The following is a 22,345-nucleotide window of genomic DNA, read 5'->3' on the forward strand; positions in this document are numbered from 1 at the left end:
AAACAAGCAAGGGGGGGGGTGGTAGATGAAGTAGAAAAAAGGGTGGCCTTTATAGCTTTTTGTACAAAACCCGGCCGTAGGTCTTGTTCCAATCCGAGGGTACATTGACAGTGGCTTCGTTAGGGACGAAAAGTCTCGCCGGTGATCCTCTCGAAGGCTTCTATGTACTTTGCCTCTGTCTTTGCGACGATCTCCTTGGGCATGATGGTGCCGTCCTTGCCTCGGAGGCCTTCCTTGGTCAGCCAGTCGCGGAGGAACTGCTTGTCGAAGCTGTCCTGGGTCTTGCCGGGCTGGTAAGTGTCCAGGGCCCAGAAGCGAGAGGAGTCCGGGGTGAGAACCTCGTCGATGAGGACGATCTCGTTGGTGACTTCGTCGTGGCCGAACTCGAACTTGGTGTCTGCAATGATGATGCCTCGCTGCAGGGCGTGGAAGGAGGCGAGCTCGTACAGCCGGATGGAGACCGCCTTGATGTCCTCCGCATACGCCGCGCCCACAATGTCAGCCGCTACTTCGCCGGTTAGCATCTATATATATCCTTATAGAGTATAGAGAGGTACCTTTGTCGGGATGGATGTTCTCGTCGTGGCCGCCCTGCTCGGCCTTGGTGCTGGGGGTGAACAAGGGCCCGCCGGGGATCTTGTCGCTCTCGACGAGGCCCGCAGGCAGCGGGATTCCGTGGACGGTGCCGGTCTTCTGGTACTCGGCCCAGGCAGAGCCCGCGAGGTAGCCGCGCACGATGGCCTCGACGGGGAAGACCTTGAGCTTGCGGACGACCATGCTGCGGTTCTTGACGTAGTCGCGGCAGGCCTGGGGCATGTCTCCGGGCATCTCGAGCGAGACGAGATGGGTGCGCAGCGAGGGCAGGGCTCCGGTGAGGAACTTGAGCCAGTAGACCGTCAGCGAGGTCAGGATCTGCCCTTTATTCGGGATGCCCTATAATCGTCAGTATACACTCTCTACAAGACGGTCTCTACTCACATTCTGCATGAGCACGTCGTAGGCCGAGATGCGGTCCGTCGAGATGAAGAGCAGCGTGCGGTCGTCGACCTGGTAGATGTCGCGCACTTTGCCGCGCGAGACCAGCGGCAGGGCGCCGTGCAGGTCTGTTTCCTCGACGAGTTCCATCATCTTGAGACTGTACGTAGAATGAAGAGTAGAGAAGAGTAGAGAAGGTGTAGATGTTGCAGTAGATGGTTGTAGACGTGGATGTAGATGCGGATGTAGATGTGGATGGCGGGGCGGCTTAAGAGCAAAAGCGACGCCGGGCGTTTTTGCTTCTTCCGCCAGCTCCTCGTCTAAGTTCTAGCTGCGGACGGGCGGCTGCACAGCACTAATGCGGGCGCGATCACAGCGAGCATCCTCAAGTGAGCGAGCAGCGCACAGTCGGGACCGCGCGGGAGTTACTATTCGAGCTGCCTCTGCCTGCACGTCGTCCAGCAGGATGTTTGCTGTCCGTTTGCTGTAGAAAGACGGCCAGCGATTCGCCGTTGCTGCTGGCTGCGGACGGGAAGACACAGACGGACAGCTCGGAACGCCTCGCAGCGCCAGGCGAGTCTACGAAAGAGGGAAGCGGAGGAGAATACAGTCGCAAGAAGGAGACGAAGACGAAGGCGAAGACGAAGAAGAAGACGAAGAAGAAGAAACGAGCAGGATGATGCGGTTTCTGACGCCGTCCAAGGTTGCGCTGCTGGCGCTGATATCCATCTACACCGAGGGCGTCGTGCCCAACTCGGCCGTCGTGCCGCTGCTCGCGTTCCTGGTCTCGCATCTGCTGCCGCTGGAGGCGTCGAGGACGGTGGGACATGGCCTAGGAGATGGCTGTCGACATAGCCTAGGGGATGGCTGTCGACATGGCTGTGGCCGTGGGCGTGGACGCGGACAGCCGGCGGACAGCAACAAAGATGCGGCATCATCAACATCTACATCTACATCTACGACATCTACCGGAATAGAGAGACTGCAGGGGACGCCGTCGGTAGAGGAGGTCATGGAGGCGACCGCTGGCCTGGCCTCGTCCGTCCCCGGGCGGTCGATATGGGACCTGTTCCTCAAGCGGCTGTGGCAGTTCGACTGCGCAGACACGCTGGACGAGTTCTTCTCCAGCCTGGCCGATGTCCTTGCCCGGTCGCGCGAGGAGAGGCTGCTCGACCCCGAGGGCGCAAAGGAGGCAGACGAGGAGCAGAAGAAGCACGGCAGGGTGGTGCTGGCCCGTCACTCGCCGCTGGGCGCGTTTGTACGCAGAGTCCGGCTCGAGTATACCAAGCTGCAGTTCCACGATGCCATGAGTCTCTGGAAGGCCCTGATCCGGTATAGGATGCCTACCTACGCCGCCTGGGCGAAGAAGAACCCGGCTGAGGCACAGCCGGCCGTGGATGCGAACCTGTGCGAGCTGGGCCTGGATCTGGACAGCCCGCTCGCCAGGGTGATGTACGGCGACCTCGCTGACGGCGGACGGGGGGCGGACGAGGGTGCCGGCATGAGCGTCAGGGACGTCGAGCGCCTGCTGGAGTTTCAGATCTCCAAGATGCAGAGCAAGGCTGCCAGAGTGTCGCCGGACATGATGGCCCAGCTGAGGCGGATCATCATGGCCGGTGCAACCGTGCCTTGTCTCTTTCACTACGTCAGGTATGTTCCCCTATGTCTTTGCCCCTTTTGGCCGCGGACAGGACGAAATAAAAGAAGCAAAGAAGAAGAAGCAAAGAAGCAAACTGACAGAGATAGATTTCTGGATTCATGGAAAGCAGGGGACCATCCGTCCTCCCTCGACCATCTGCATCGGTACTTTGACTACACAGTCCACACCAGAGACCGCACTTTCTACCAGTATGCACTGCTCAACCTGGCCCTGCTGCAGGCGGACTTTGGCTGCCTTGGAGAGGCCATCTCCGCCTTCCAGGAGACCATCGCAATCGGGCGCGAGACCCATGATATGAACTGCCTCAACTACTCCATGACGTGGCTCTACCACTTCGGCAAGATATCCCCTGACGAGCTCGCTGAGATACACAACACCGGCATGCTCGGAGCAGACAAGGAGGCTCTCGCCTTTCTCCAGGCCAAGGCAAAGGAGGCAGAGATGTGGGGGATGCTCAGCACCGCTCTGCTCAGCGAGGGCAGACTCGAGCTCGCAAATGTATCTTCTATCTCTTTACTACCCACTCCCTGTTCATGCATATACTAAAGCTCTATAGGGAGGAAGCATTGCGTCGACCTTTGAAAGTATCATCAAGGCCTCCCATGTCTGCATTACAAGGGGCAGACAGGACTCCATGGGGCCTCAGATGATGCTCCATGCCTCCCTCTACGGCAGGCTAGGTATGTCTGTCCGTCCTGCTATCCAACAATCCTCCTACGGAGAACTAACGCCGTTGACAACTTGGTTTTGACAGGACTAAACCATCTCACCCGGTCGACATACGAGACATTCCTGGAATGCTACTCCGCCTTCTCCCCTATGGACGATAACCTATGGGCCACGTTCCGCAGTGCACAGCTCGTGAGTACTATCCCTCATCCAGGTCCACAGTGAGTAAAATGAGATGGCTAACACCCCGGCAGCTATCATGGAATGGCCGACATAATGACGCAGTTAAGCGGATGAACAGCTTCCCTGCCGATGCCTTGCAGCCTCTAAAACACCAACAAACCTGGGCCTTCCATATGGGCCTCTTGAAACTAACACGCCAACTACACCGGTATGGGCCCCCCCAACCCAACCCCGATGCTGCTGACGCTATATACAGTAAACTATAGAGCTGGGATGCCAGGATTGCTAACGAATCACAGAGACGACCTACGGGCTTCCCAACACCTACTCACACAGCTGGAGGGCGCCTCGCCGCCAGACCCCGAGGTGTCGACCACGCTCAACCTGCTCAAGATCGACCTCCTGATGCGCCAGGGCGACTACGACGACGCCCTGTCGACCGTCGACCAGGTCGCCCAGTCCATGCACCAGGACAGCTTCGACATAGCCACCCAGATCAGCCTCCTCATCGCCAAGGCCCGCATCTTCGACAAAACAGGCCAGCCCGAGCGAGGCTTCTCGCTGGCCATGCGCGCCGCCAAAATCGCCCACCGCTCGCGACTGCTGCACAGCCTATGGGACGCTGTCGGCGCGCTGTGCGTCATCCTGATGAGCTTCCGCGAGTTCTCAGCCGCACTCGACCTGCTGGAGAGCGTGATGCCGCAGGTCCTGGAGTGCGAAGACCGTGCGCTTGCAGGACGGATGTATGCCTGTCTGGCCGACGCGAGCATGGGGCTGGCGGGCGAGAGCAGTGGTCGCAGGGACCCAGGTCGCAAGAAGGAGTTTCTCGCCCGCGCCCTCGAGTTTATCGACTGCGCCTTTGCCGAGTACTCGTCCATCGAGGAGGTCAGGGGCCAGTGTGAGATGATGGGCAAGAAGGCGACCGTCATGCATCTGCAGGGCGACCTGGTCCTCGCCAACGACTTTGCAGCCAAGTACCTCGATCTCAAGCGCCAGGCCATCTCCGAGCGGCTGTAACTGTTAACTAATCACTGTATCATATCATATTAACATAAACATCAACATCAACATCGATATCAATATCAATATCATAGTCACTTCTACCCCTTTTTCTACCAACTTCCATCTTATCTCGCTAGACCCACTAATTTCCTCCTTTGGAATGTCATCACGTGTATGACTAATCTCTGACTCATCACTGACTAAGCCTCTTTTTTGCCACTTTTTGCCGCCCGCCCAAAGCGGAAATTCATTTCTTCTTCTCCAACTTCGACTTTTTCAACTTCTTCAACTTCTTCATCTTCAGCTTCATCTCCAGGACTTGTTATTCTTTACCAGCTCCAGCCCAGCTCCAGATAGCTTCATCTCGCTCTCGACGACTCCTTTTCTCCAAGTCTCACACCTAACAACAGCCCAGCACCAGAGAAGACAGAAGTTCCGTTGCGTTCTTCCTCTTCCTCCGCCTCTTCCACCCCCTATAACCCGATCTTTAGACGAGTTTCGGTCAACAGCTGAGTTTATGTCCATCGAAAACCTCAAGACCTTTGGTACGTCGCTCGCTTTTCCCCCTTGCCGCATATGCAGTCTGCCTCGCTGCATCACATCTATGCATCGCAGCGTTGTTTTGTCGTTCGTCGACGCCCGGTTTCACAGCTGCTTGTCCCAGCCTGAAATGGCGGGGTAGGCGGTTGGGTCATATTTTTTTCCAAACTGTGGCTTGACAACACAACACAACACGATGCAGGAAGGGGAAAAAAAATAATAATGCAAAATACGGCTTTTTACAGGTGACAGCCTGGGCTAATATTTTCTTCTCCCACGATAGACCCCTTCGCCGAAGCTGACGAAGACACCGGCGACACTAAAAAGTCGCAAAATTACATCCATATACGGATTCAGCGTACGTCATATTTTTCCCCCTTTCCCTTTACCTTCCCTCGCTTTTCGCCCCCAACAAGGTGATCGTCTCGTGACTAACGGTTCTTGTGTGTCTCAGAACGCAATGGTCGTAAGACTCTGACGACTGTCCAAGGTCTCCCGAAGAAGTTCGATCAGAAGAAGATCCTCAAGGTCATCAAGAAGAAATTCGGTATGTCCGCCGCCGCGTCGTTGCCCGGTAAACTTAAAAACTACAGTAGCTAACCGTGACCTCGTCGGACAGCTTGCAATGGCACCATCGTGAACGACACCGAGATGGGGGAGGTTATTCAGTTGCAAGGAGACCAACGCAAGGATGTCCAAGAATTCTTAGTCGACAAGAAGGAGGGACTTGAGCTTGATGCCAAGACCATCAAGGTATGTCTCGCATACAAGACTCAACTCACATGTCTCTGTCTTAATAAAGAGTCATCTATCTAACTCCCTCTAATAGGTCCATGGTTTCTAAACGAAGCGTCACACCCCCTGTCCCGTCGCCGTCTTCCGTCTACCCCACAGACCCCTCGGATGGCTGCGCTTGTACCCCAGGACTCATCTTGCCCTAACATGTGTGCCCGATCGTTCTCGTTCTCGTGTTCTGCGGAATTTACACTTTCGTAGAGCTGATGTCTGTTTTTGGACGATGACGCACCACGCCAGACCTGATGCTGTCCTTACAAGTCCGGCCACCTCCGCCCGTCGGGGTTAGACGCCCACCCCCCGTTTGAAGATACCCCAGGTGCAACGTGACCTTCCTTTCTCCCACCTCTGTCGACTGTAAAACCAAAAAGGGGGGGGGGGATACGGTCACGATGCTTCGAGCCGAATATTTTTAACGACAGCAACGAAGATGACGACAGGACAGGGAGGGTAAACAGTTACCATGTTCAGCTTCATAGGTGTTCTGTGAGCTGGCTGCTTGATTTTTCATATTTGTTTTTTCTTCTTCCACATTCTTACCAGCTCCCTTTACTCGTGCTTTCGCTTGCTTGCTTTTTGTTCATGGATCGTTCTTCGATTATGTGCATGCAGCCTGTCACTGCACTTGTCCGACTCTCGTTAACTGCTATTCACCGTTGTTTTGCCTTGCTTCCCGCTCTTGTTCCCTTTCTTGCATTGGGGATGGGATCGGGATGGGAAGAATTAGGTTATAGTGAATAAAATTTTTGAAAAACAGAAGATGGCAAATCATCATGTTTTTTGACCTCTCTTCTCATACTCTCGTAAATGAACTTCCAGGTAAAAAAGCTGAACCCTTCAAGTGATAGTATATGGGTAATCGACATCAAAGTGAAGAAATGAAAAACAATAAGGGGAATAGAGGCAAGAAAGAGGAAAAGGGCAGGCCGATGCAAAGGTAAGTGTAGGGGGAAAACAACGATGTCGAGTTTAAGACCCAACTCTCCGCTCAATCATCCACTGCATACTGACATTCCAGGCTCTGTATATCATGACAAAAAGGGGTATCTCCGGCTCATTCTCACGCGACAAGTGAAGCTGCAGTAACAACGATGACATACTTATGAAACTTGCTATGGAGAAAACCGACAGCGAAGCCTTGGTTTCTTTCTTGATATTTATCTTGCGTTGGGTTAAGTGGTAGAGCAATGTGAGGATCTGCATACGTAGAAATAGGGGTAAGTGGTGGTGGCCCTGCTGAGGTGAGGCGGAGTGAAGATGAAAAACTGACTGAAGTGATTGATATCCAGGCCGGGAGGAGTAGACGAGGATCAGAAGAGGCACCAGAGAGATAAAGAATCCAGGATGTGAGATAGGCGATGAGGCAGTTTATAGTGAGAAGGCGGATTATGACTGCTGGGGGAGTATAGTTCACGAGCCTATAGATGTTAGATAATTTTTAAGATTCAGTAGAATGGAAGCGGCATACCATCTTGACATCATGCAGTCGGCGAAGAAGTATGATAAATATGCAGAGGCAGAGCACTATGACGTGGTGTTAGTATTATTTCCATCCTTTTCGTGCAGTCAGGCCATATGAGGGCATTTACACACCCACATGATAGCCAATGCTACCTCAGTCACCCGAAACCGCCTGTCCACATTCCAGTCCACAGCTGCCCCCCGAACGACAACCGCCGTCCACCCTTCCTGCCAGATATGTGGGCTAATACGCAGCAATTCAGCCAGAAACGTAAACGCACACCGAAGCCCCCACCACGCAGCTGGGAGAACGCTAAGAGCCCGACATACTAGCAGCGGAATATACCACCGACGGTCAACGCCCAGTATCACCGCCACTCGCGGATGTAGTCTGTTTGAAGTAACGTCTCTCGGTACAGGGATATCATTCGCAATGCCAGGGGAAGGAGGAAGACTGGTGGAAGTCGAAAAGGGGGCAGCGGGAGACGTAATTGAAGACGACACCGCGGCTGGTCGAAGGGAACGGTTCGATGTCGCTTCTCCAGTTCCTTCCGGGTCTAAGGGCGGGTTAAAGGGAGTGTTCCGGTTGCGAAGGCCAGGGATGAAAGCATTGCGGCTGCGGGTTCGAGATGGTTGGAGAGGAGGAAAGGAAGGGATTTTGAGAGTAGACGCCAGTCTCAATTCACGGCATAGAAGCCGTTGCCCTTTCCTGCCTCGAACGGCGATGTATAATTCTTTTTTGTGAGAGGGTTCACCGGCTATTAGCGATATCGTGGCAGCTCCCAGCGTTGTTTCAGCAGACGGTGTGTTGCCCCTGTTGTTTTGTTTCCCCAGTCGCCGATAAGTGTCGAAGCAGGTAGAATTGGATCAGGCTGAAGAGGTAGAAGTGGTATCAGCTTTGGTGCAGCTCAAGATAGACCGTCTATGGTTCTGAGCTGTTGCCGAAATTATACGATGTCCGGCCTCCTGCGTTTAGCAGAACAATGTTGTCAAAGTGCGCCTTGGTTGTGATCTGTCTCGTGTGGTGACGTGTAAGGCGTTGATGGCCGGATATGGGTATCTGAATAACAGTCAGCACTCATGGCCATCAGCACCGCAGAAGAGACGAGTGAAACAAACCTGTCCAGAGCTCCAAGGCCCCCCGAGAAATATATCGAATTGAAATATTGAAGCTGGCGAAAGAGAACAATCGTCAAATTAAGAGAACAAAAGGAAAGATAAAAGCGCAATCTTAACTTTACGACGTCACTGCTTAATAAGGGATCTTACTAAGGGTCACACGACTTCAACTAAGGTATATCTGTGTCCCGTGACTTCCTCGGCATGACTAAGTAATATATCGCCAAAAGGAGGAGGAACAATGCTGATTAATAGACGTTTACACATGTAGGCCAATTTTACAAAAATCACAGCATTTGACCAATAGCATATCATTTAATGGTAATAGAATACACGCATACCGGATAAATAATTCAGCTTTCCGGGCCCAAAACGGACTAGCGCGTTATTCATCCAGCTCGAAAGTTGAAGATCAAAAAAAAAGATGAAGAAGCAAAAGGCGAAGAATCGACAATTGAGAAGAAGCCAGAGACGGACAGGATACGCTCTTTTTCCTCTCCGGCGGAGAGCCAGTCAGGCGTCAGATATCATCTCTCTAATTGACAAAATATACCCCTGTCCGGGTTGCGCTGCAGTCACCAACGACCAGCCAATATGAATTCCTCCATACCACGGGCACTCTCCTCCACCCTTGCCCTCCGTCCTTCCTCCCGCTCAGTGGTCTTCCAATGGCCCTCGAAATGCGTCGCACGGTCGTTTTCACAGTCCAGCTTAAGAGCTAGAATGACCGCTCCTAGAGTCTTAGCCCCAAAACCTCCAGCGCAGATGAGCATGAAGAACCGTCTACAGGAGACCATCAAGGGGGTTAATATGGAGATGGTGCCAGATGATATGGGATTACTGCCTGGTACTTTTATTCGGCCAGTATGGCAGAACCTGCCCTCGTGGTTCTCAGAGCCAAAGGCAAGATGGCACATGGAGTGGACGCACTGGAAGACGAAGTTTTTGAACTTTATGAGGTATGTTCTGGCCGTTCCATTACTTTGTTACGTCGAGAGAATGTCAATGCTGACGAAGGGCTACATGTAGTTTGTTTACTTACTGCAAATTCATAAATAAAAAGCTACCTTTGCGCCTTCGAGAACGGAAGAAAATGGCACTTGAGCTTCACAAGCGCATGTACGACCATTATGCCAGGTATGAGGCTCGCACACATGCTATATCATATCAAGGGCTATGCTAATTATACTAATCACAGTGGCAATCTCGGGGTTCTGCAAACCTATTGCTGCAATGGCATCTTCGAATCGTTTTTTAAGCGCGTTATCCGACGGCCCCTTAACTCTCCCGAACTTATTTGGAAACTACATAAATACCTCAAATTTCCCCGTTCCATGACCATAACTGGTGCTCGTGTGGTATCAGATCGTGCCGCAGCTCTACCCAATGTAACAGGCATGGGGATCAGACAAGTTGTTGTACGAATACAAAGCCGGCAGTCTCTCATCACCCCACCTGCGCCTATAGCCCGTCTAAGTGAGAAACAGATCCAAGATATTGAAAAGCAACAGCAGGAAAAACAGAAGGACTGCACCGAGTATATTGTTCTTCAGAGGTTTATGATAGGAGGTAAAGATGGGGAATGGAAGGTCTGGGGTTTAGCGGAGGAGACAACCACTGAGGAGCTACGAACAAACCCGATGTTTATGAAAGGAATAACGATGAAAGACCGACTTGAGATGATGGCTGCTGGCGGATGATGCTGGCCGGTCTACTATAAAGTGTAACATTTGTGTTTGTGGTTTTTTGGAAGCGTTTCTTTCAATGTATTTTTATATTATAAGACCTTCTGGACAGTCTCCTTATAAATCTGTAGATATACGAGCATGCTGGGATTTTACTTTTCTGCTCCTTGCCCGTGATATATATATATATATATGCAATGTTGGCCCCGGAGTGTCCAGAGTTGCATCTTCACAGTCCCTGGTCTAAGATATAGATAGTGAGTCTACCGAGATGCCCGGAATTTGGCACCTTCTTCATCATTATTGCGGATTATTGCATCTGTACCGGTAGCAATAAAGTCTGGCTGGTCCAAATGCATAGGCCCAGCAGCCATGGGGGAACGCGGGAGTGGGCGATCGAACACGTCAAAGTGTCTTCCCGTTGTCTTCGAAAGGACATATTTATATCCAACTCGTAGGCCGAGAGCAATACAAGCAAATATCAAGCCACCAACAGGGGCAGCAACGAAAGCTCCTATATTGTAGTTAGCAGACAAATTCTAAGCCATAGACAACAACGGGACATACCAAATGCACTCCAATCATTAGCATATAGGCCATTTTGCAGAAGAATCAATTTTCCTCCCTCAGTGGCATTGCCGTAGTAGATGGTACCGAAGATGAACACGGACAGTATACCACCTAGACCACCAACGATGACCTCAAAGGCAGTCCACCAGTACATTCTATTCGACAGGCCCAGAACAAGCACGGGAATAGCAGATGCTGAAACCAGGTCGGAAATCAGGAATATCCGCAAGACACTCGGTGATCGAAGGGCGACCACAACAACTGGTACAATGCATAACACGACACCGATACGAACGTATATCAGAGGCAGCTTGTTACGGAAGACATCGTTGCTAGCAGTGCTAACCATGGCTGATTGAAGACTGTCGAATGCAGCTGTGCTCAGAGCAACTGTCATCACCAAGACGATTCCAACAACCCAATTTGGTAGCTTCTCCAGTAATAAGAAGAACGCAATTGAGCCTGCTTGTGGAGGATTTCCAGGCCATACACCAGACCATGCTGCTAGAAGACCCGTAGACCCAACAAGAACCAAGATGCAGAGGACAACGAAACTAGCAATGGAGATTCCAATGCGTAGATCGCGATCTGTCTTGGAGGCAAAAGTTCGTAGCCAGAGGTTCGACAAGAAGAAATCATTGGTTAGGATGGCTACCGGTAGAATGTAAATGAGTTGCCATCCTAGAAGAGTTGGCTTTAGAAGGCCTGAGGAATCGATGAGTGACTTGTCGATATTAGTCCTAGCTCCAACGGTGATGACTGCAATGATGATAAGGCCGACCACCATCGCTCCTTGGACGTTGTCTGTCAAGAAAGAAACCTGGAAGCCACCGAGGGAGGTATATATGGTTGTCACTACAACCTGGACGATGACTGCAGGGAGCCCATTGAGCCCTGAAAGAGCAGTGACAATTTGCTGCAAAGCAGACAGCTCAGCAACCATATATAAGAACAACGTTATCATCCTGTACTACCGTTAGTATATGTATCGTACGTCAGTTATGATAGCAAAACTCACGTCAAGATGCTGAGATATATGCCAGCAACCACGCCATAACGCTGTCGAGTCCATTCAGTCAAGACGAACACTTCGGGGAACTTCTTTCGAATAATCGGTCCAACAAAAGCGAATGCCAGGAGAGGCAGTGCAGACGAAAGTCCATACACAACCAGTCCCTGCACACCCGCAATAGTAGCAATCTCAGGGTATGTAAATAGAATCCCCGATCCAAGAGCTGTGTCTCATTAGCATATTCCGTTCAAGAACATAATATATCAGGGGGAAGAAGCGGCAGCACGTTTCCCACGCAAGCATTATCTTGATCGAGTATTCAACGGTACATTCTCAGCATCATGTCTGCACTGGAATCAACGATCTCATCAGCCCGAATAATGGGCCGACGTTGGATCATCGATGGCATGTCCAGTGCAACAATCAGCACCCGTAGTGTTGCCGCAGTGCGTGTCGTCCCAAAGACTTGACGTCTCCAGGACAACACGCACCGAACTTGAATTCTCTGATACGAACCTGGCTTTACTTATGCATAGCTGGTCATTCTGATAATCCTTCCGCATAGTCGAACATCCGCTCAACGATGGATGATGACTCTTCTGGCCTCGATAGCTGCCGCTTCTCATGAGAGAGAACTGTAGAAGCCTCGCATTACTCTGCTTCCTTCATGCAACTCACCCGAAGCAATGAAGTTCAAGGCAAGCGGTATAGCTGTGAAAGAAGTATTAGCATCTGTGACTTGTACGAAGATAGTAGAGCATGTAGTTATGGCCCGGGATATAAGTTATATCTCTTTCTAACCCTTTTGTGTCCCGTTGCTGGACAAGAATTCGCCTTTGGTCTGATTCCGCAGACGCCATGCGATATATAGACCGACGACGCTGTGATAGAAATGTTATTTAGCTGCGATATGCATCTTGAACCAGGGTAAGGCATACAGGAATGAGCCGTAGGTTAGGTAGATCAGGGCGTTTGAGGCTTGAAACGACGGCTGGCCCATGGCTAGTTTTGATATCCCGCCGCAGTATCTGGTCGATGCTCGCTAACTGCTTGAAAATATATGAAAATAATGAAAAATACAGATATATGATATTTAACGATAGCATCCAGAGACGAGAGGAGAGCAAGCGAAGGGATTTTTGCATCTCATGATCAATCTCGGCAGAGCAAGAATCGTCTGTCTTTAGCGGCTTCTTGGGGCAAAAGTAATTATGGACCATGGTCGTTGCTTTTGATGTTCTCTCGTATTCAACTCTACACGTTGTCTGCGATTATGGTGAGCAGAGACGATGCAGATGCCATTACTATTAACCGATGCTAAAGACGTATACGTGTGAAGAGATGGATATTAGATAGCAGCACATCTACCCTACCAAGAAGATACAAGAACAAGGCCTCTTATGTACAGGAACATATTGAATGAAGCCGAGAGGAAATAAGGAAGAAGATCCAGAAACATGCCCATACAGTATCCAACCCATTCTTCATCCATTCGTTCATGCATGGGTAGCTTATCCCTCGTCATCATCCAGAATTCGAGTATATTCGTCTTATCGTGTATTGCCATGTGGATTTGCATGCTTTTCAGTTTAATCGTCGTCGAAGATCTGGAATGTGTTTTGTAGTATTGTTTCGATTACCCGAGCTTGCCAGCCTGAGTCTGCAATATTGCGGCCTGCGTTGGTGCCCATGAGAGTGAGACTAGAGGGAAAGGATTAGCATGGATTATAAAAGGAACTTGAGAGCAATGTCAAGCGTACCCAAAGCTGATGGCGATGTTGCCGGCATTCATCCTGTTCTCGGAGCTTCGTTCTTGCACATGGTTAAGATGCTGTTAGGTGTTAGTATACAGCCGAGACCTGATATTCAGATACTTATTCTTACCAGTATCAGTGCTCGAAGCGTTGCATAGTTGGGGTCAGGAAGACTGTTGATCAATGCATGCAGCGCATCTCGACGCTGGATATCATCGTCCTTGCCTATTCTACGAGTTAGCAATATGCGCTGATCTAAAATAGGTGTAGTCACATACGCGCTGCGTCGATAAAGGCCGAGTAGCGCTCATTAGTGAACAATGGATCGGGCAGGTCTCTAAAGAATAGCTTTAGCAGTCCAGCAACGCTATTGACGTCATGGTAGAAATTCTCCGGGTTGGTGAAGTCGACTTGTGATGAATCTAGAAGAGTAATCAGTTTGTATTCATTGTACGTCAAAAAAAAGGGGGGACGTACCGTTATCGAAGAGGCTCTTCATATGGGCTATGTGGTTAGTATTTCCTGAAAGCCGGTAGATACCCTCTACATTCAGCCCAAAGAGCTCAACAGCCTGGATACACTGATACACAACCATAGGAATGGCAGTGCCGTCTCTCTTGAATAGCTCATCCAAAGTCAGGCCAAACACGGGGTTAAGCGGTGGTAACTCCGGGTGAGCATTGGGCGGGATATCACTTATAGATGGTCGTGGTTGGGCATGCTGGGCGAGTTGAGGAGGGGGCTGGTATGAGTGTTGCTGCGAGTAAGTAGGCTGCATTGAAGCCGGGTTGCTATACTGCGGTGTTGACGTCGGGAACGGAGGCTGGGAGGTCCATGAGTCTCGCCGTTGCTGCATTGATAATGGCGATCCTTGGGCTCCAGACGAGTCTCGGGGTATGGGGGACATTGTATTGAAGACCTGAGATGCAGACTGAGGCGGAGGAGTTGGATTCGCGTTTAGACTGAGGGACTGCCTCTTTGGATGAGCATTGGGGTTTGAGGCGGGCATTAACGTCTGCACAGGTTAGTATACTGTCTCAATGTGATAAAGTATGGACCACATACAGCATGTCTCTCATATTTGAGAGCTGGCTTGGTGTCAGGGACTTTGCTAGACTGGCTGATGATGAAGTCTCTAAAGTCTTGCTCGTTGTCAACGCGTCTGGCGGCCTCTCTCAGACTGTCTGGAGTGGCGCTCCCAGTCTTCATGGGACTGACAGCCAGACCACTTCCGAGCAGCAGTTTCTCACTAAACGATGCTATACCATCATTAGCATAACGAAGTAATACACAATTGAGAGCAACAAGTAAACAGAGGGTGGCCTACCGAGCTTCTGCAATTGAAGGGTACAACCCGAATCGCACTCCATGATCAAATCCTGCAATGCCCTGGTAGCCTGTGGTCTCAGCGTAGCAAGAAGCTCCTGTCTCTGTGTCTGCGCAGCCTGCACTTTGGTCGAATAATCCGAATCCGCCTGCTGGAGTTTCCGCAACAGATCCTCCTCCTGCTGAGCCGCCGACTTGGGTCCCTTGAGACCAAACTTGCCGCCTTGTCTCTCGCCCGTCCTGGCTCGGTCATACTGTTCAGCCAGGGCATCGTATTTGGACTTTGCCTTTTCTGCCAACAGCTCTGCATCCTGCACTCTCTTCTCAGCGGTCAGTCCGTTCTGCTTCCACTGTTTACGCCCGCGCTCCATGCTGGCGGCGAGATCGTTCAGTTCCTCCGCCATTTGCATTAGGGATTGGGAGAAATTGACTCCATGATCGGAAATGCGATCGTGAATCATGTTCATTTCATTGTAGCTGCGGGCAAAGCTTCCCTGGCGGTGGTCCTGGCGCATGGCGGAGTCGTGCATTGCGCGCGCGAGCTTCTTGAGGCCTTGGGCGTGTTCATCTTCGAGGATGGAGCGTTTGCGTAGGAAGGTAGCAAGGTCCTATTCCAGTTAACTTCTTATATTTATCGTGGTGCATGCGATAGTACGTACTTTGGCAGAGGAGATGCTTTGCTTCAGGCGAGTGAGCAGGGTCACGACTCCGATCTAGTTATAGACGTTAGGATCCCGATCAACAGACAGCAGCCAGCAGAACGGGGTAAGGTAGAGAGACGCACGTCCGACTGCAGCACTCTGTCGACTTTTGCCTGGCTCTCTGCGAGCTCTGGATTCTCAATCTCCTTCTCCGGCTGCGAGGACACCGGCGTCTCCTTGTCTGACTGCGGCGATGTGGCGACGTCCAACCCGGGCTCTGCCATGGCTGAATCGCTGTCTGGCTGTCGGAGCACCAGCGGCCGTCCTGTCTATCTATCTGAATGCGACTATCGCGTCTTGAAACCGGCTCTGCGCTGTGGTTCGAGTTGACCGTTTTTCAGGGGGAGGCGAAGTGGAAGAGGGAGAGGAGTGTGTTTGATCTCAAGTCTCACAGTGTTGACACCAAATACTAGCCACTGATAGGGGAAGAGTCAACACGAACGGTGCAGCAGCAAAGTCTGCGGGCCTTTTTTTTTTTTTTTTGATGCGATTATTTCTGTCTCATGCGACGACGATGCTAGATAAAACATTTATATTTGCAGTCTGTCTAATTTCGGATTGGTTCGGCTTTTTCCAGCATCTTTGGGCGGTTGTTTAGGCGTTTACTAGGGGGGGAAGACGAGGGGAACAAGCCACACAGCTGCGTCACGGCGGCAGAGATAGACGAGATAAACTGATAGCTAGATAGACAGACGGTGGCTACTGAGGCTGGAAGACGGCTCCGAGGTGGCACAGCAGTTTGACAGCTTGCTGCTTCTTTTCTTCTTCGTCCTGGTGGTTGACAGGGCGGTTCAGGGGTTCGCGGCGATACGAGTCAAGCGCTGCAGTGATGCCTGAAGCCTGACGCCTGAAGCCTGGAGAGCAGGCGAGATTGGCACCTGGGATACATGTCTTCAAAGCAGTTGATTGTAGCTGCTGCTGTGTAGCCTGTATGTCAAGCTGGCGTCTATCAATTGTCAACCCCTGACTCGACAGCACACGATCACTTCAACATCTAGATATCCGGGCGACCCCTCGAAATAACGAATATAACGTCGAGATGACATCAGCCGAGGTCCCGCGGCTACCATGGCAAGGAGACGAAGGGGACCGTCTAAATATATAAAAGCTTCATCCTAGCAAATAGCTGGAGCAAGTCATATAAGTAGCCACCGCAGCCACCAATTCTCGACTCAATTGACGAAGACACAGACACAGCAGCCATGGCGTCAACGGCAGTGCACATCGTGGCCATCATCACGCCCAAGCCAGGCAAACATGACGAAGTACGAGTTTCAGCCCTAGATAACCAGATTGGTTCAAGTCGACTGACAGCTCCAGGTCGCCAGGATCCTCGCCGAGACAGCTGAGAAGGTCAAGGCTAACGAGCCTGGAGCCCTTACTTACTATGGCCTCTTGGATCGAAAGTCCCATGAAATCATCGTCGTCGAGAAGTGAGTGGATGCGTGTACTCCGTAAAATTGCAGTGGATAGGGGCTGACGAAAAGTACTCTTGTAGGTACGTCAATATGGACGCAGTCAAGGTCCACGGCGGCTCCGAGCACTTCAAGGCCTGGTCCAAGGCTGTTGGACCGTTGCTCGCCGGCCCACCAGTGATAAAGTATGCAAGCCAGATCGGAGGATTCGAATCCAAGTCGAAGCTATAGAAAGAATAATTGATAGTTCAGGTTGCACATAATCGAATACTCCTTTAGCCAGCCTTTATATAAATAGCACTGCTGTGACACTCAAGCTTTTCTCCCGAGCCGTGCTGGTCCTGTAATCCCTTGCACTGCATGAATAGGGCTGCTACAGTCGTGCCACCGGGAACTTGTTCCCCCTTGCCCCTCGCCCCTGGGCGGTTCAAGATATAGATACTCCGGTACGGAGTAAATGCTGACGGGGTTCCATGTTCAAAACCAAATCTCTCATGGAGAACAACGGCTCTCTAGAGAGATAACTGTTCAATGTTCAATTCTCAGAGAATATGACGGTGTCAGCCGCATGAACTTCTTTTTAGCCGCCGAGTCCGATGTCGTCCGCCCGTCCGTCTCGTGTACCATCTCCTTGCCTGGTTAACCTGCTACCACCTGGCCCAGTCGGTGATCCATCCAGTGGACGGCGGTTCCAGGGGTCAGGATGAACAGGAGGTGCACTAGGGCAAAAACTCTCCTCCACTCATGGTTATGCGCCCGAGGATAGCCACCGATGCCATTGGCTGCAGCGATGGAGATGAGACATGCCGCCAAGCGAGTGGGATCTCCAATCGTCTGGTGTAGAAGAAGACGAAGTGAAGTCGAGTCGAGTTGTAGTCGAAGTCGTAGAGGTGGGCTGTCGTAGAGCATCGAGCAGCGTTCCTGTATATGTCCATCTGGAGAGTGATACGCCGTGCCAGCAGTTTTTGACGCCGTCTGCCCCCTTTTCTCCTGCTATATCCCACGATCCAACGCCCTGTAAGCACCTGGCCTGTCCTTAAGAGGGCTTTTCTTGTCTGTTCCCACCGTCCAGGGCTCGCTTTTTCAGTGCGTTCTCCCGAGCTAGTTCAAAAAAAATAAAAAAACTTAAGGCTGGCATCCCCTATCCTTGCGTCAGACCGAAGCAGCGAGATAGACCAAGACGACAAGACGACTAGACGACGCAGAGCCAGGAGAAAGAGCTCTATCCTGTCCATCGACGTAGCCCGCACGCCTTGAATACCACCGTCAATTGCGTCTTGAGGATCTCCTGCTGCTGCTGCTGCTGCTGCTGCTCCCCCCTTGCCGTCCTCCCACCGCGGGACATCCATCCAGCCCTCGCAACCCCGTCACCGCAACAACGAGGAAGCTCTCCCACGGCTGAATAGCGCAGCTTTTATATCCCCTTTCGCACGCTCGCTCGAATAAACGGCGTCTCGAGCGGCCGTCTGTCTCCCTGTGGGCTGGTGTTTTCGCTGGAAAGTGAACTGACTAGTCGTTGCTAACGCGCCACCAAAGCTGGTTTTTTGATATCTTCGAGCAACAGAAGAAGAACCTCCTTGGACTCTCTCTCTCTCTCTCGACCATCTACGCAGCCGCCTTTCTGCTGTCAGCGTGTTTGTCTCTGCAGGCAAGCCAAAAGGTCTTTCACTCGCCTTTGTCTCTCTCTCTGCTGCCTCTTCCTGGCTGACTCTCTTAAACAGCTGCTCTTCTTGCATCTGTGTCACCCAGCGCGTCTCCCACAGATCAACAACAGACTCACACCAGCTGCAGTCCAGCACAGCAGAGGATGGCTTCTGGTCCAGCTACTCAGTCGCTGAAAGTTGGTTTCTCTCTGCGATATCACGGCTGTGTGAAGGCGTTGCTAACTATCTATCCTGCAGTGCGTCGTTACTGGTGATGGAGCAGTGGGCAAGGTGCGTTTCTCTACAACAACACCTCAACATCTACAATATCTACAACATCTACAACATCTACAATATCTACATCTTCTGGTCCTCATGCTAACATCTTCTAGACATGCCTGCTCATCTCCTACACGACCAATGCGTTCCCTGGAGAATACATCCCCACTGTGTATGTTGTCAAGAGGCCCCGAGACCACCGCGTACCAGCGCCGCCAGCTTGCATACCCCTTGCTCACACTGCTATTTCTGCTGCTACAGGTTCGACAACTACTCGGCCAGCGTCATGGTAGACGGGAAGCCCATCAGTCTTGGGCTCTGGGACACTGCAGGTCAAGAGGACTACGACAGACTACGTCCGCTCTCCTACCCGCAGACCGACGTGTTCCTGATATGTTTCTCCATCGTCAGCCCCCCCTCGTTTGACAACGTCAAGGCAAAGGTACGACCTCTTCGACGCGTGGTCAATGCAGAGAGGAAAACAGCTTGTTAAATAGTGTCTATGTCTATAGTGGTATCCCGAGATCGAACATCACGCGCCAAACGTACCCATTATCCTGGTTGGCACCAAGCTCGACCTCAGAGAGGACAAGGCCACCGCAGACGCTCTCCGGTCCAAGAAGATGGAGCCAGTCTCCTACGAGCAGGCCCTCGCAGTCGCAAAGGAGATCAAGGCCCAGAAGTACCTCGAGTGCTCTGCTCTCACCCAGCGCAACCTCAAGAGCGTCTTTGACGAGGCCATCCGGTAGGGCTATCCCCAGTCACGGTACATACACAACTATAACTGCATACTAACACGTTCGATAGAGCCGTATTGAACCCTCGTCCAACTCAGAAACCAAAGAGAAAGTGCCAGATACTCTAGATGTGTTCTCTAAATGCAGATACGTTCCAGCGATCATCGACCTTGAAGTGCAGAAGATACATAGATCTCCCCCCCCTCGACCATTCCCTACCCCAAATTTACCGCTTTCATCCCCCAGCCACAGCCGCAGGCCCGACGGCTACGACTACCACCACACCCCGAACCCATCCCTCCAGATGCGAAACCTGCAATAACCTTCCAAATCCTGTTCTTTCTACCTGTTTGTTTCCGCCTTTACCGATTTTAATGACGAGCGTTTCTCATTTTTCCACCACCTTCCTGCATTTGGGACGGAGCAACTGCTCGTACTGCAAGGTTATCTCTTCATCCATCTTCTCTTCTTCTCCTTGTTCTTCACACTTGACGAAGTAAATACAACCATTCCAGATATCACGAAACCAAATCTCCCTCTCTGTCTTTCCCCCTCGTTTGTTTACTTATGATGACACCCCCCCTTCCCTTTCAAACTCGCCTGTGGAGAATATCTGTTACACCCTGACTCCATACATCTGCGTCCCGAGCTCTGCATCCCTGTTCAAACTACTCTCCCGGCTTTTTAGTCTTCTCTGTCATGTTAATTGTGCCTGGTTTCAATTCTATCTTATCCCCCTCCCCCTTTCTTACCCCTGGATCGGATCTTTTAATACCCTTTCCTTGGCTTTTTCTTCACCACCAAAGCTTCAGCCTGTTCCTTAGTGCTCCTACATAATTAATTTCTTACCTGTTTTACCTTTTCCGTGCCCTCTTTGCTTCTTCTCCGCGTCCTTTTTCCTTTTTCTTTTTTTAACGACTCGACGGGGTTGGATGGGAAGTGGCTGTGCCGTGACTCTCAGTTTGGTCCCTATCTGGCTGTCACACATAGGTATCTCGCCTCGTATGCAGGTACAATGTTGAAAACTTGCAAGTCGCAGCGTTCATAATCCATAGATGATGCTAGACGCTCTATTATGATTGACATCAACTGGAGAATTGCAGCTGTTCTCTTTTTCCAAAGCCAGCATTCTATCAATATAATACAAAGAACACGACACCAGCCAAACGCCAATCCCAATCCAAAACAAATCAACACTTTTGTGGTGAAAAAGTAAGCTTCTAGAAGTTATACGGGCACCCTCGCCCTTCGGCTAGGATGGATATGCGACTGATCATCAGCCGCCGATGTGCCGGCTCCATTGGTCGTAGCAGACGCCGTCTTGGCCCGTTTGGCCTCCTGCGCATCTCGGGCTCGCTCCTCCTTGAGTTTCTGGTTCTTCTCCAAGATCTTCATCTTCCTCGCTTCAGACTTCGAGCCGCCTCCTCCGGCACTGTATGGGGTACGTTAGAACTACTTATCTGACAAAGGTAAGCTTGCGGGTCAAAAGGGGTAGGTAGACTCACGTTAGTTCCACCTTGATCTTGCGGGCCGGTTTATCACCGTCTTCAAACATGGTGCCGTGGTACTGCTTTAGACAGGTCTTCATGCGGTCGAAGCCAGCGAATTCAACAAAGGCGAATCCACGGCCTTTCTTCCCGCCTCGCTCCAGCGGCACACGGACGGAGGTTGGTTGGAGCTTTTCAAAGTGTTTTGTGACGGACTCTTGCGTAGCGGTGTACGGTAAATTGCCTGCAGACGTTAGCAATGGTAGCCCAAGACAATGAGTAAAAATAAACATACTTATAAAGACTATGAATCTCTGGCTCTTCCGTGCTTCTTCCATCTCAGCATCCCCCACAGCACCTTCAGCAGCCTCTTCGGTGCCGTTCTCGGCGGGTGTCTCTGTATCAGCTGGTGCAGCTGGTGCAGATTGTTCCTCTTCTGCCTTTGCGCCATTGACACCATTTTCTTCCTGCTCCTCTTCCTTCTCTTCGGGCTTCAGCTTCTTTTCCGTCTTCTCTTTCTTCTTCTCTTTTTTCTCCTTCTTCTCCTCATCCTGTTCAGCCTTTTCCTCTTCCGCGAGCTTCGCTCTCTTCTCCATCCTCTCCTGTTTCGCTCTCTTGTACTTTTCCTCTCTCTTCACTTTCTTGCTCTTCTCTGCCTTCTGGACTCCATTTGGCTCCCCATCCACCTCCATCTTGCCCTCGCCAGCGGCACCATTGGCTTCTTCTCTAGCCTTCTTTTTCAATTCCTTCTCTAGCTTCTTCTTCTCCTTCTTCTCCTTCTTGTCCTTCTTGGTCTTCCTCTCCTTCTTCACCTTCTCCTTATCGCCGCTCTTTATCTTCTTAGACGACTTCCCGAGATCAACCACCGCTCCATCGTTCTCGTCGACGGCAGCTTCGTCGCGTTTTCGCTTATCGCCCATGATCGTGGCAGTGATATCTCGTCTTCCCGGGGGGGTATAGTAGTTTCAGCCAAACAATTAGATCACCGGTCCTTGAATGTTGCAATCTAAAGAAAACACACGTCTTAACGCCCACTGATTGTCCAAAATAAATCGCATCAACACGACTGGATCTTTTGCTTCTTCTTTTTCTTTAAAAAAAAAAATAACTAAAAAAACTTCTTGTGGATCCAAAATTCTGCCGGCCGAGGAATTAAAGGCGGTGAGGAGAATTAAGGTTAGAACCTAGTTTGATTAGTAATAGTTTTGATTATGTCATCTTGAATATTCAAAGGTTTTCTACATAGAAGAAGAAAATGGCATTGAGGGGGAATTTTGAGGGAGCATTAACTGATACATATTGTTTAAGCCTCCGTATACCTGTAAGACCTAA

The 22,345-nt window shown here is 51.0% G+C and overlaps 10 protein-coding genes across 12 annotated transcripts; 6 read left to right on the forward strand and 4 right to left on the reverse strand.

Annotated features, from left to right (window-relative positions):
- Window positions 1-119: 119 nt before the first annotated feature.
- On the reverse strand, window positions 120-1,128 carry TERG_02416 (phosphoribosylaminoimidazolesuccinocarboxamide synthase; the record flags this gene model as incomplete). 2 transcript variants are annotated; one of them, XM_003237652.1, is made up of 3 exons in its annotated part: window positions 120-505; window positions 558-933; window positions 979-1,128. In XM_003237652.1, the coding sequence occupies 3 exons, from the start codon at window positions 1,126-1,128 to the stop codon at window positions 120-122; spliced, it is 912 nt and encodes a 303-aa protein (XP_003237700.1). The 2 variants fall into 2 exon arrangements, with proteins under 2 accessions (XP_003237700.1, XP_047605655.1); XM_047749417.1 differs by lacking the exon at window positions 979-1,128 and having other exon boundaries at window positions 558-828.
- A 325-nt stretch (window positions 1,129-1,453) lies between these two features.
- TERG_02417 (uncharacterized protein) lies at window positions 1,454-4,504 on the forward strand (the record flags this gene model as incomplete). Its single annotated transcript, XM_047747911.1, has 5 exons — window positions 1,454-3,133; window positions 3,192-3,315; window positions 3,390-3,496; window positions 3,559-3,695; window positions 3,787-4,504. The coding sequence occupies exons 1-5, from the start codon at window positions 1,652-1,654 to the stop codon at window positions 4,502-4,504; spliced, it is 2,568 nt and encodes an 855-aa protein (XP_047603880.1). The 5' UTR covers window positions 1,454-1,651.
- A 502-nt stretch (window positions 4,505-5,006) lies between these two features.
- On the forward strand, window positions 5,007-5,873 carry TERG_02418 (translation initiation factor SUI1; the record flags this gene model as incomplete). The annotated part of the gene is made up of 5 exons (XM_047747912.1): window positions 5,007-5,034; window positions 5,313-5,387; window positions 5,484-5,576; window positions 5,649-5,782; window positions 5,859-5,873. 5 exons carry the CDS (start codon window positions 5,007-5,009, stop codon window positions 5,871-5,873), a joined length of 345 nt encoding a protein of 114 aa, XP_047603881.1.
- Window positions 5,874-8,998: 3,125 nt separating this feature from the next.
- Window positions 8,999-10,104, forward strand: TERG_02420 (uncharacterized protein; the record flags this gene model as incomplete). Its single annotated transcript, XM_003237657.1, has 3 exons — window positions 8,999-9,363; window positions 9,434-9,541; window positions 9,603-10,104. 3 exons carry the CDS (start codon window positions 8,999-9,001, stop codon window positions 10,102-10,104), a joined length of 975 nt encoding a protein of 324 aa, XP_003237705.1.
- A 248-nt stretch (window positions 10,105-10,352) lies between these two features.
- TERG_02421 (uncharacterized protein) lies at window positions 10,353-11,623 on the reverse strand (the record flags this gene model as incomplete). The annotated part of the gene is made up of 2 exons (XM_003237658.2): window positions 10,353-10,603; window positions 10,657-11,623. The coding sequence occupies 2 exons, from the start codon at window positions 11,621-11,623 to the stop codon at window positions 10,353-10,355; spliced, it is 1,218 nt and encodes a 405-aa protein (XP_003237706.2).
- A 1,637-nt stretch (window positions 11,624-13,260) lies between these two features.
- TERG_02422 (uncharacterized protein) lies at window positions 13,261-15,676 on the reverse strand (the record flags this gene model as incomplete). Its single annotated transcript, XM_003237659.2, has 9 exons — window positions 13,261-13,372; window positions 13,432-13,502; window positions 13,556-13,650; window positions 13,704-13,847; window positions 13,903-14,440; window positions 14,491-14,684; window positions 14,753-15,359; window positions 15,411-15,464; window positions 15,536-15,676. 9 exons carry the CDS (start codon window positions 15,674-15,676, stop codon window positions 13,261-13,263), a joined length of 1,956 nt encoding a protein of 651 aa, XP_003237707.1.
- Window positions 15,677-16,167: 491 nt separating this feature from the next.
- TERG_02423 (uncharacterized protein) lies at window positions 16,168-17,522 on the forward strand. Its single transcript, XM_003237660.2, has 3 exons — window positions 16,168-16,717; window positions 16,773-16,885; window positions 16,951-17,522. The coding sequence occupies exons 1-3, from the start codon at window positions 16,655-16,657 to the stop codon at window positions 17,096-17,098; spliced, it is 324 nt and encodes a 107-aa protein (XP_003237708.1). The 5' UTR covers window positions 16,168-16,654; the 3' UTR covers window positions 17,099-17,522.
- A 1,152-nt stretch (window positions 17,523-18,674) lies between these two features.
- Window positions 18,675-19,654, forward strand: TERG_02424 (uncharacterized protein; the record flags this gene model as incomplete). The annotated part of the gene is made up of 6 exons (XM_003237661.1): window positions 18,675-18,707; window positions 18,769-18,801; window positions 18,903-18,961; window positions 19,051-19,231; window positions 19,302-19,534; window positions 19,597-19,654. The coding sequence occupies 6 exons, from the start codon at window positions 18,675-18,677 to the stop codon at window positions 19,652-19,654; spliced, it is 597 nt and encodes a 198-aa protein (XP_003237709.1).
- TERG_02425 (uncharacterized protein) lies at window positions 19,225-22,092 on the reverse strand (the record flags this gene model as incomplete). Of its 2 annotated transcripts, XM_003237662.2 has the most annotated exons (3): window positions 21,309-22,092; window positions 21,032-21,257; window positions 20,754-20,958 (listed from the first exon to the last, which is right to left on the reverse strand). In XM_003237662.2, exons 1-3 carry the CDS (start codon window positions 21,931-21,933, stop codon window positions 20,754-20,756), a joined length of 1,056 nt encoding a protein of 351 aa, XP_003237710.1. In that variant the 5' UTR covers window positions 21,934-22,092. The 2 variants fall into 2 exon arrangements, with proteins under 2 accessions (XP_047605656.1, XP_003237710.1); XM_047749418.1 differs by having other exon boundaries at window positions 19,225-21,257.
- Window positions 19,655-20,026, forward strand: TERG_11846 (uncharacterized protein; the record flags this gene model as incomplete). The annotated part of the gene is made up of 1 exon (XM_047750895.1): window positions 19,655-20,026. One exon carries the CDS (start codon window positions 19,655-19,657, stop codon window positions 20,024-20,026), a length of 372 nt encoding a protein of 123 aa, XP_047605657.1.
- Window positions 22,093-22,345: the final 253 nt, after the last annotated feature.

Source organism: Trichophyton rubrum, assembly GCF_000151425.1.
Source record: "Trichophyton rubrum CBS 118892 genomic scaffold supercont2.2, whole genome shotgun sequence".
In the NCBI taxonomy this organism is placed as follows: domain Eukaryota; kingdom Fungi; phylum Ascomycota; class Eurotiomycetes; order Onygenales; family Arthrodermataceae; genus Trichophyton; species Trichophyton rubrum.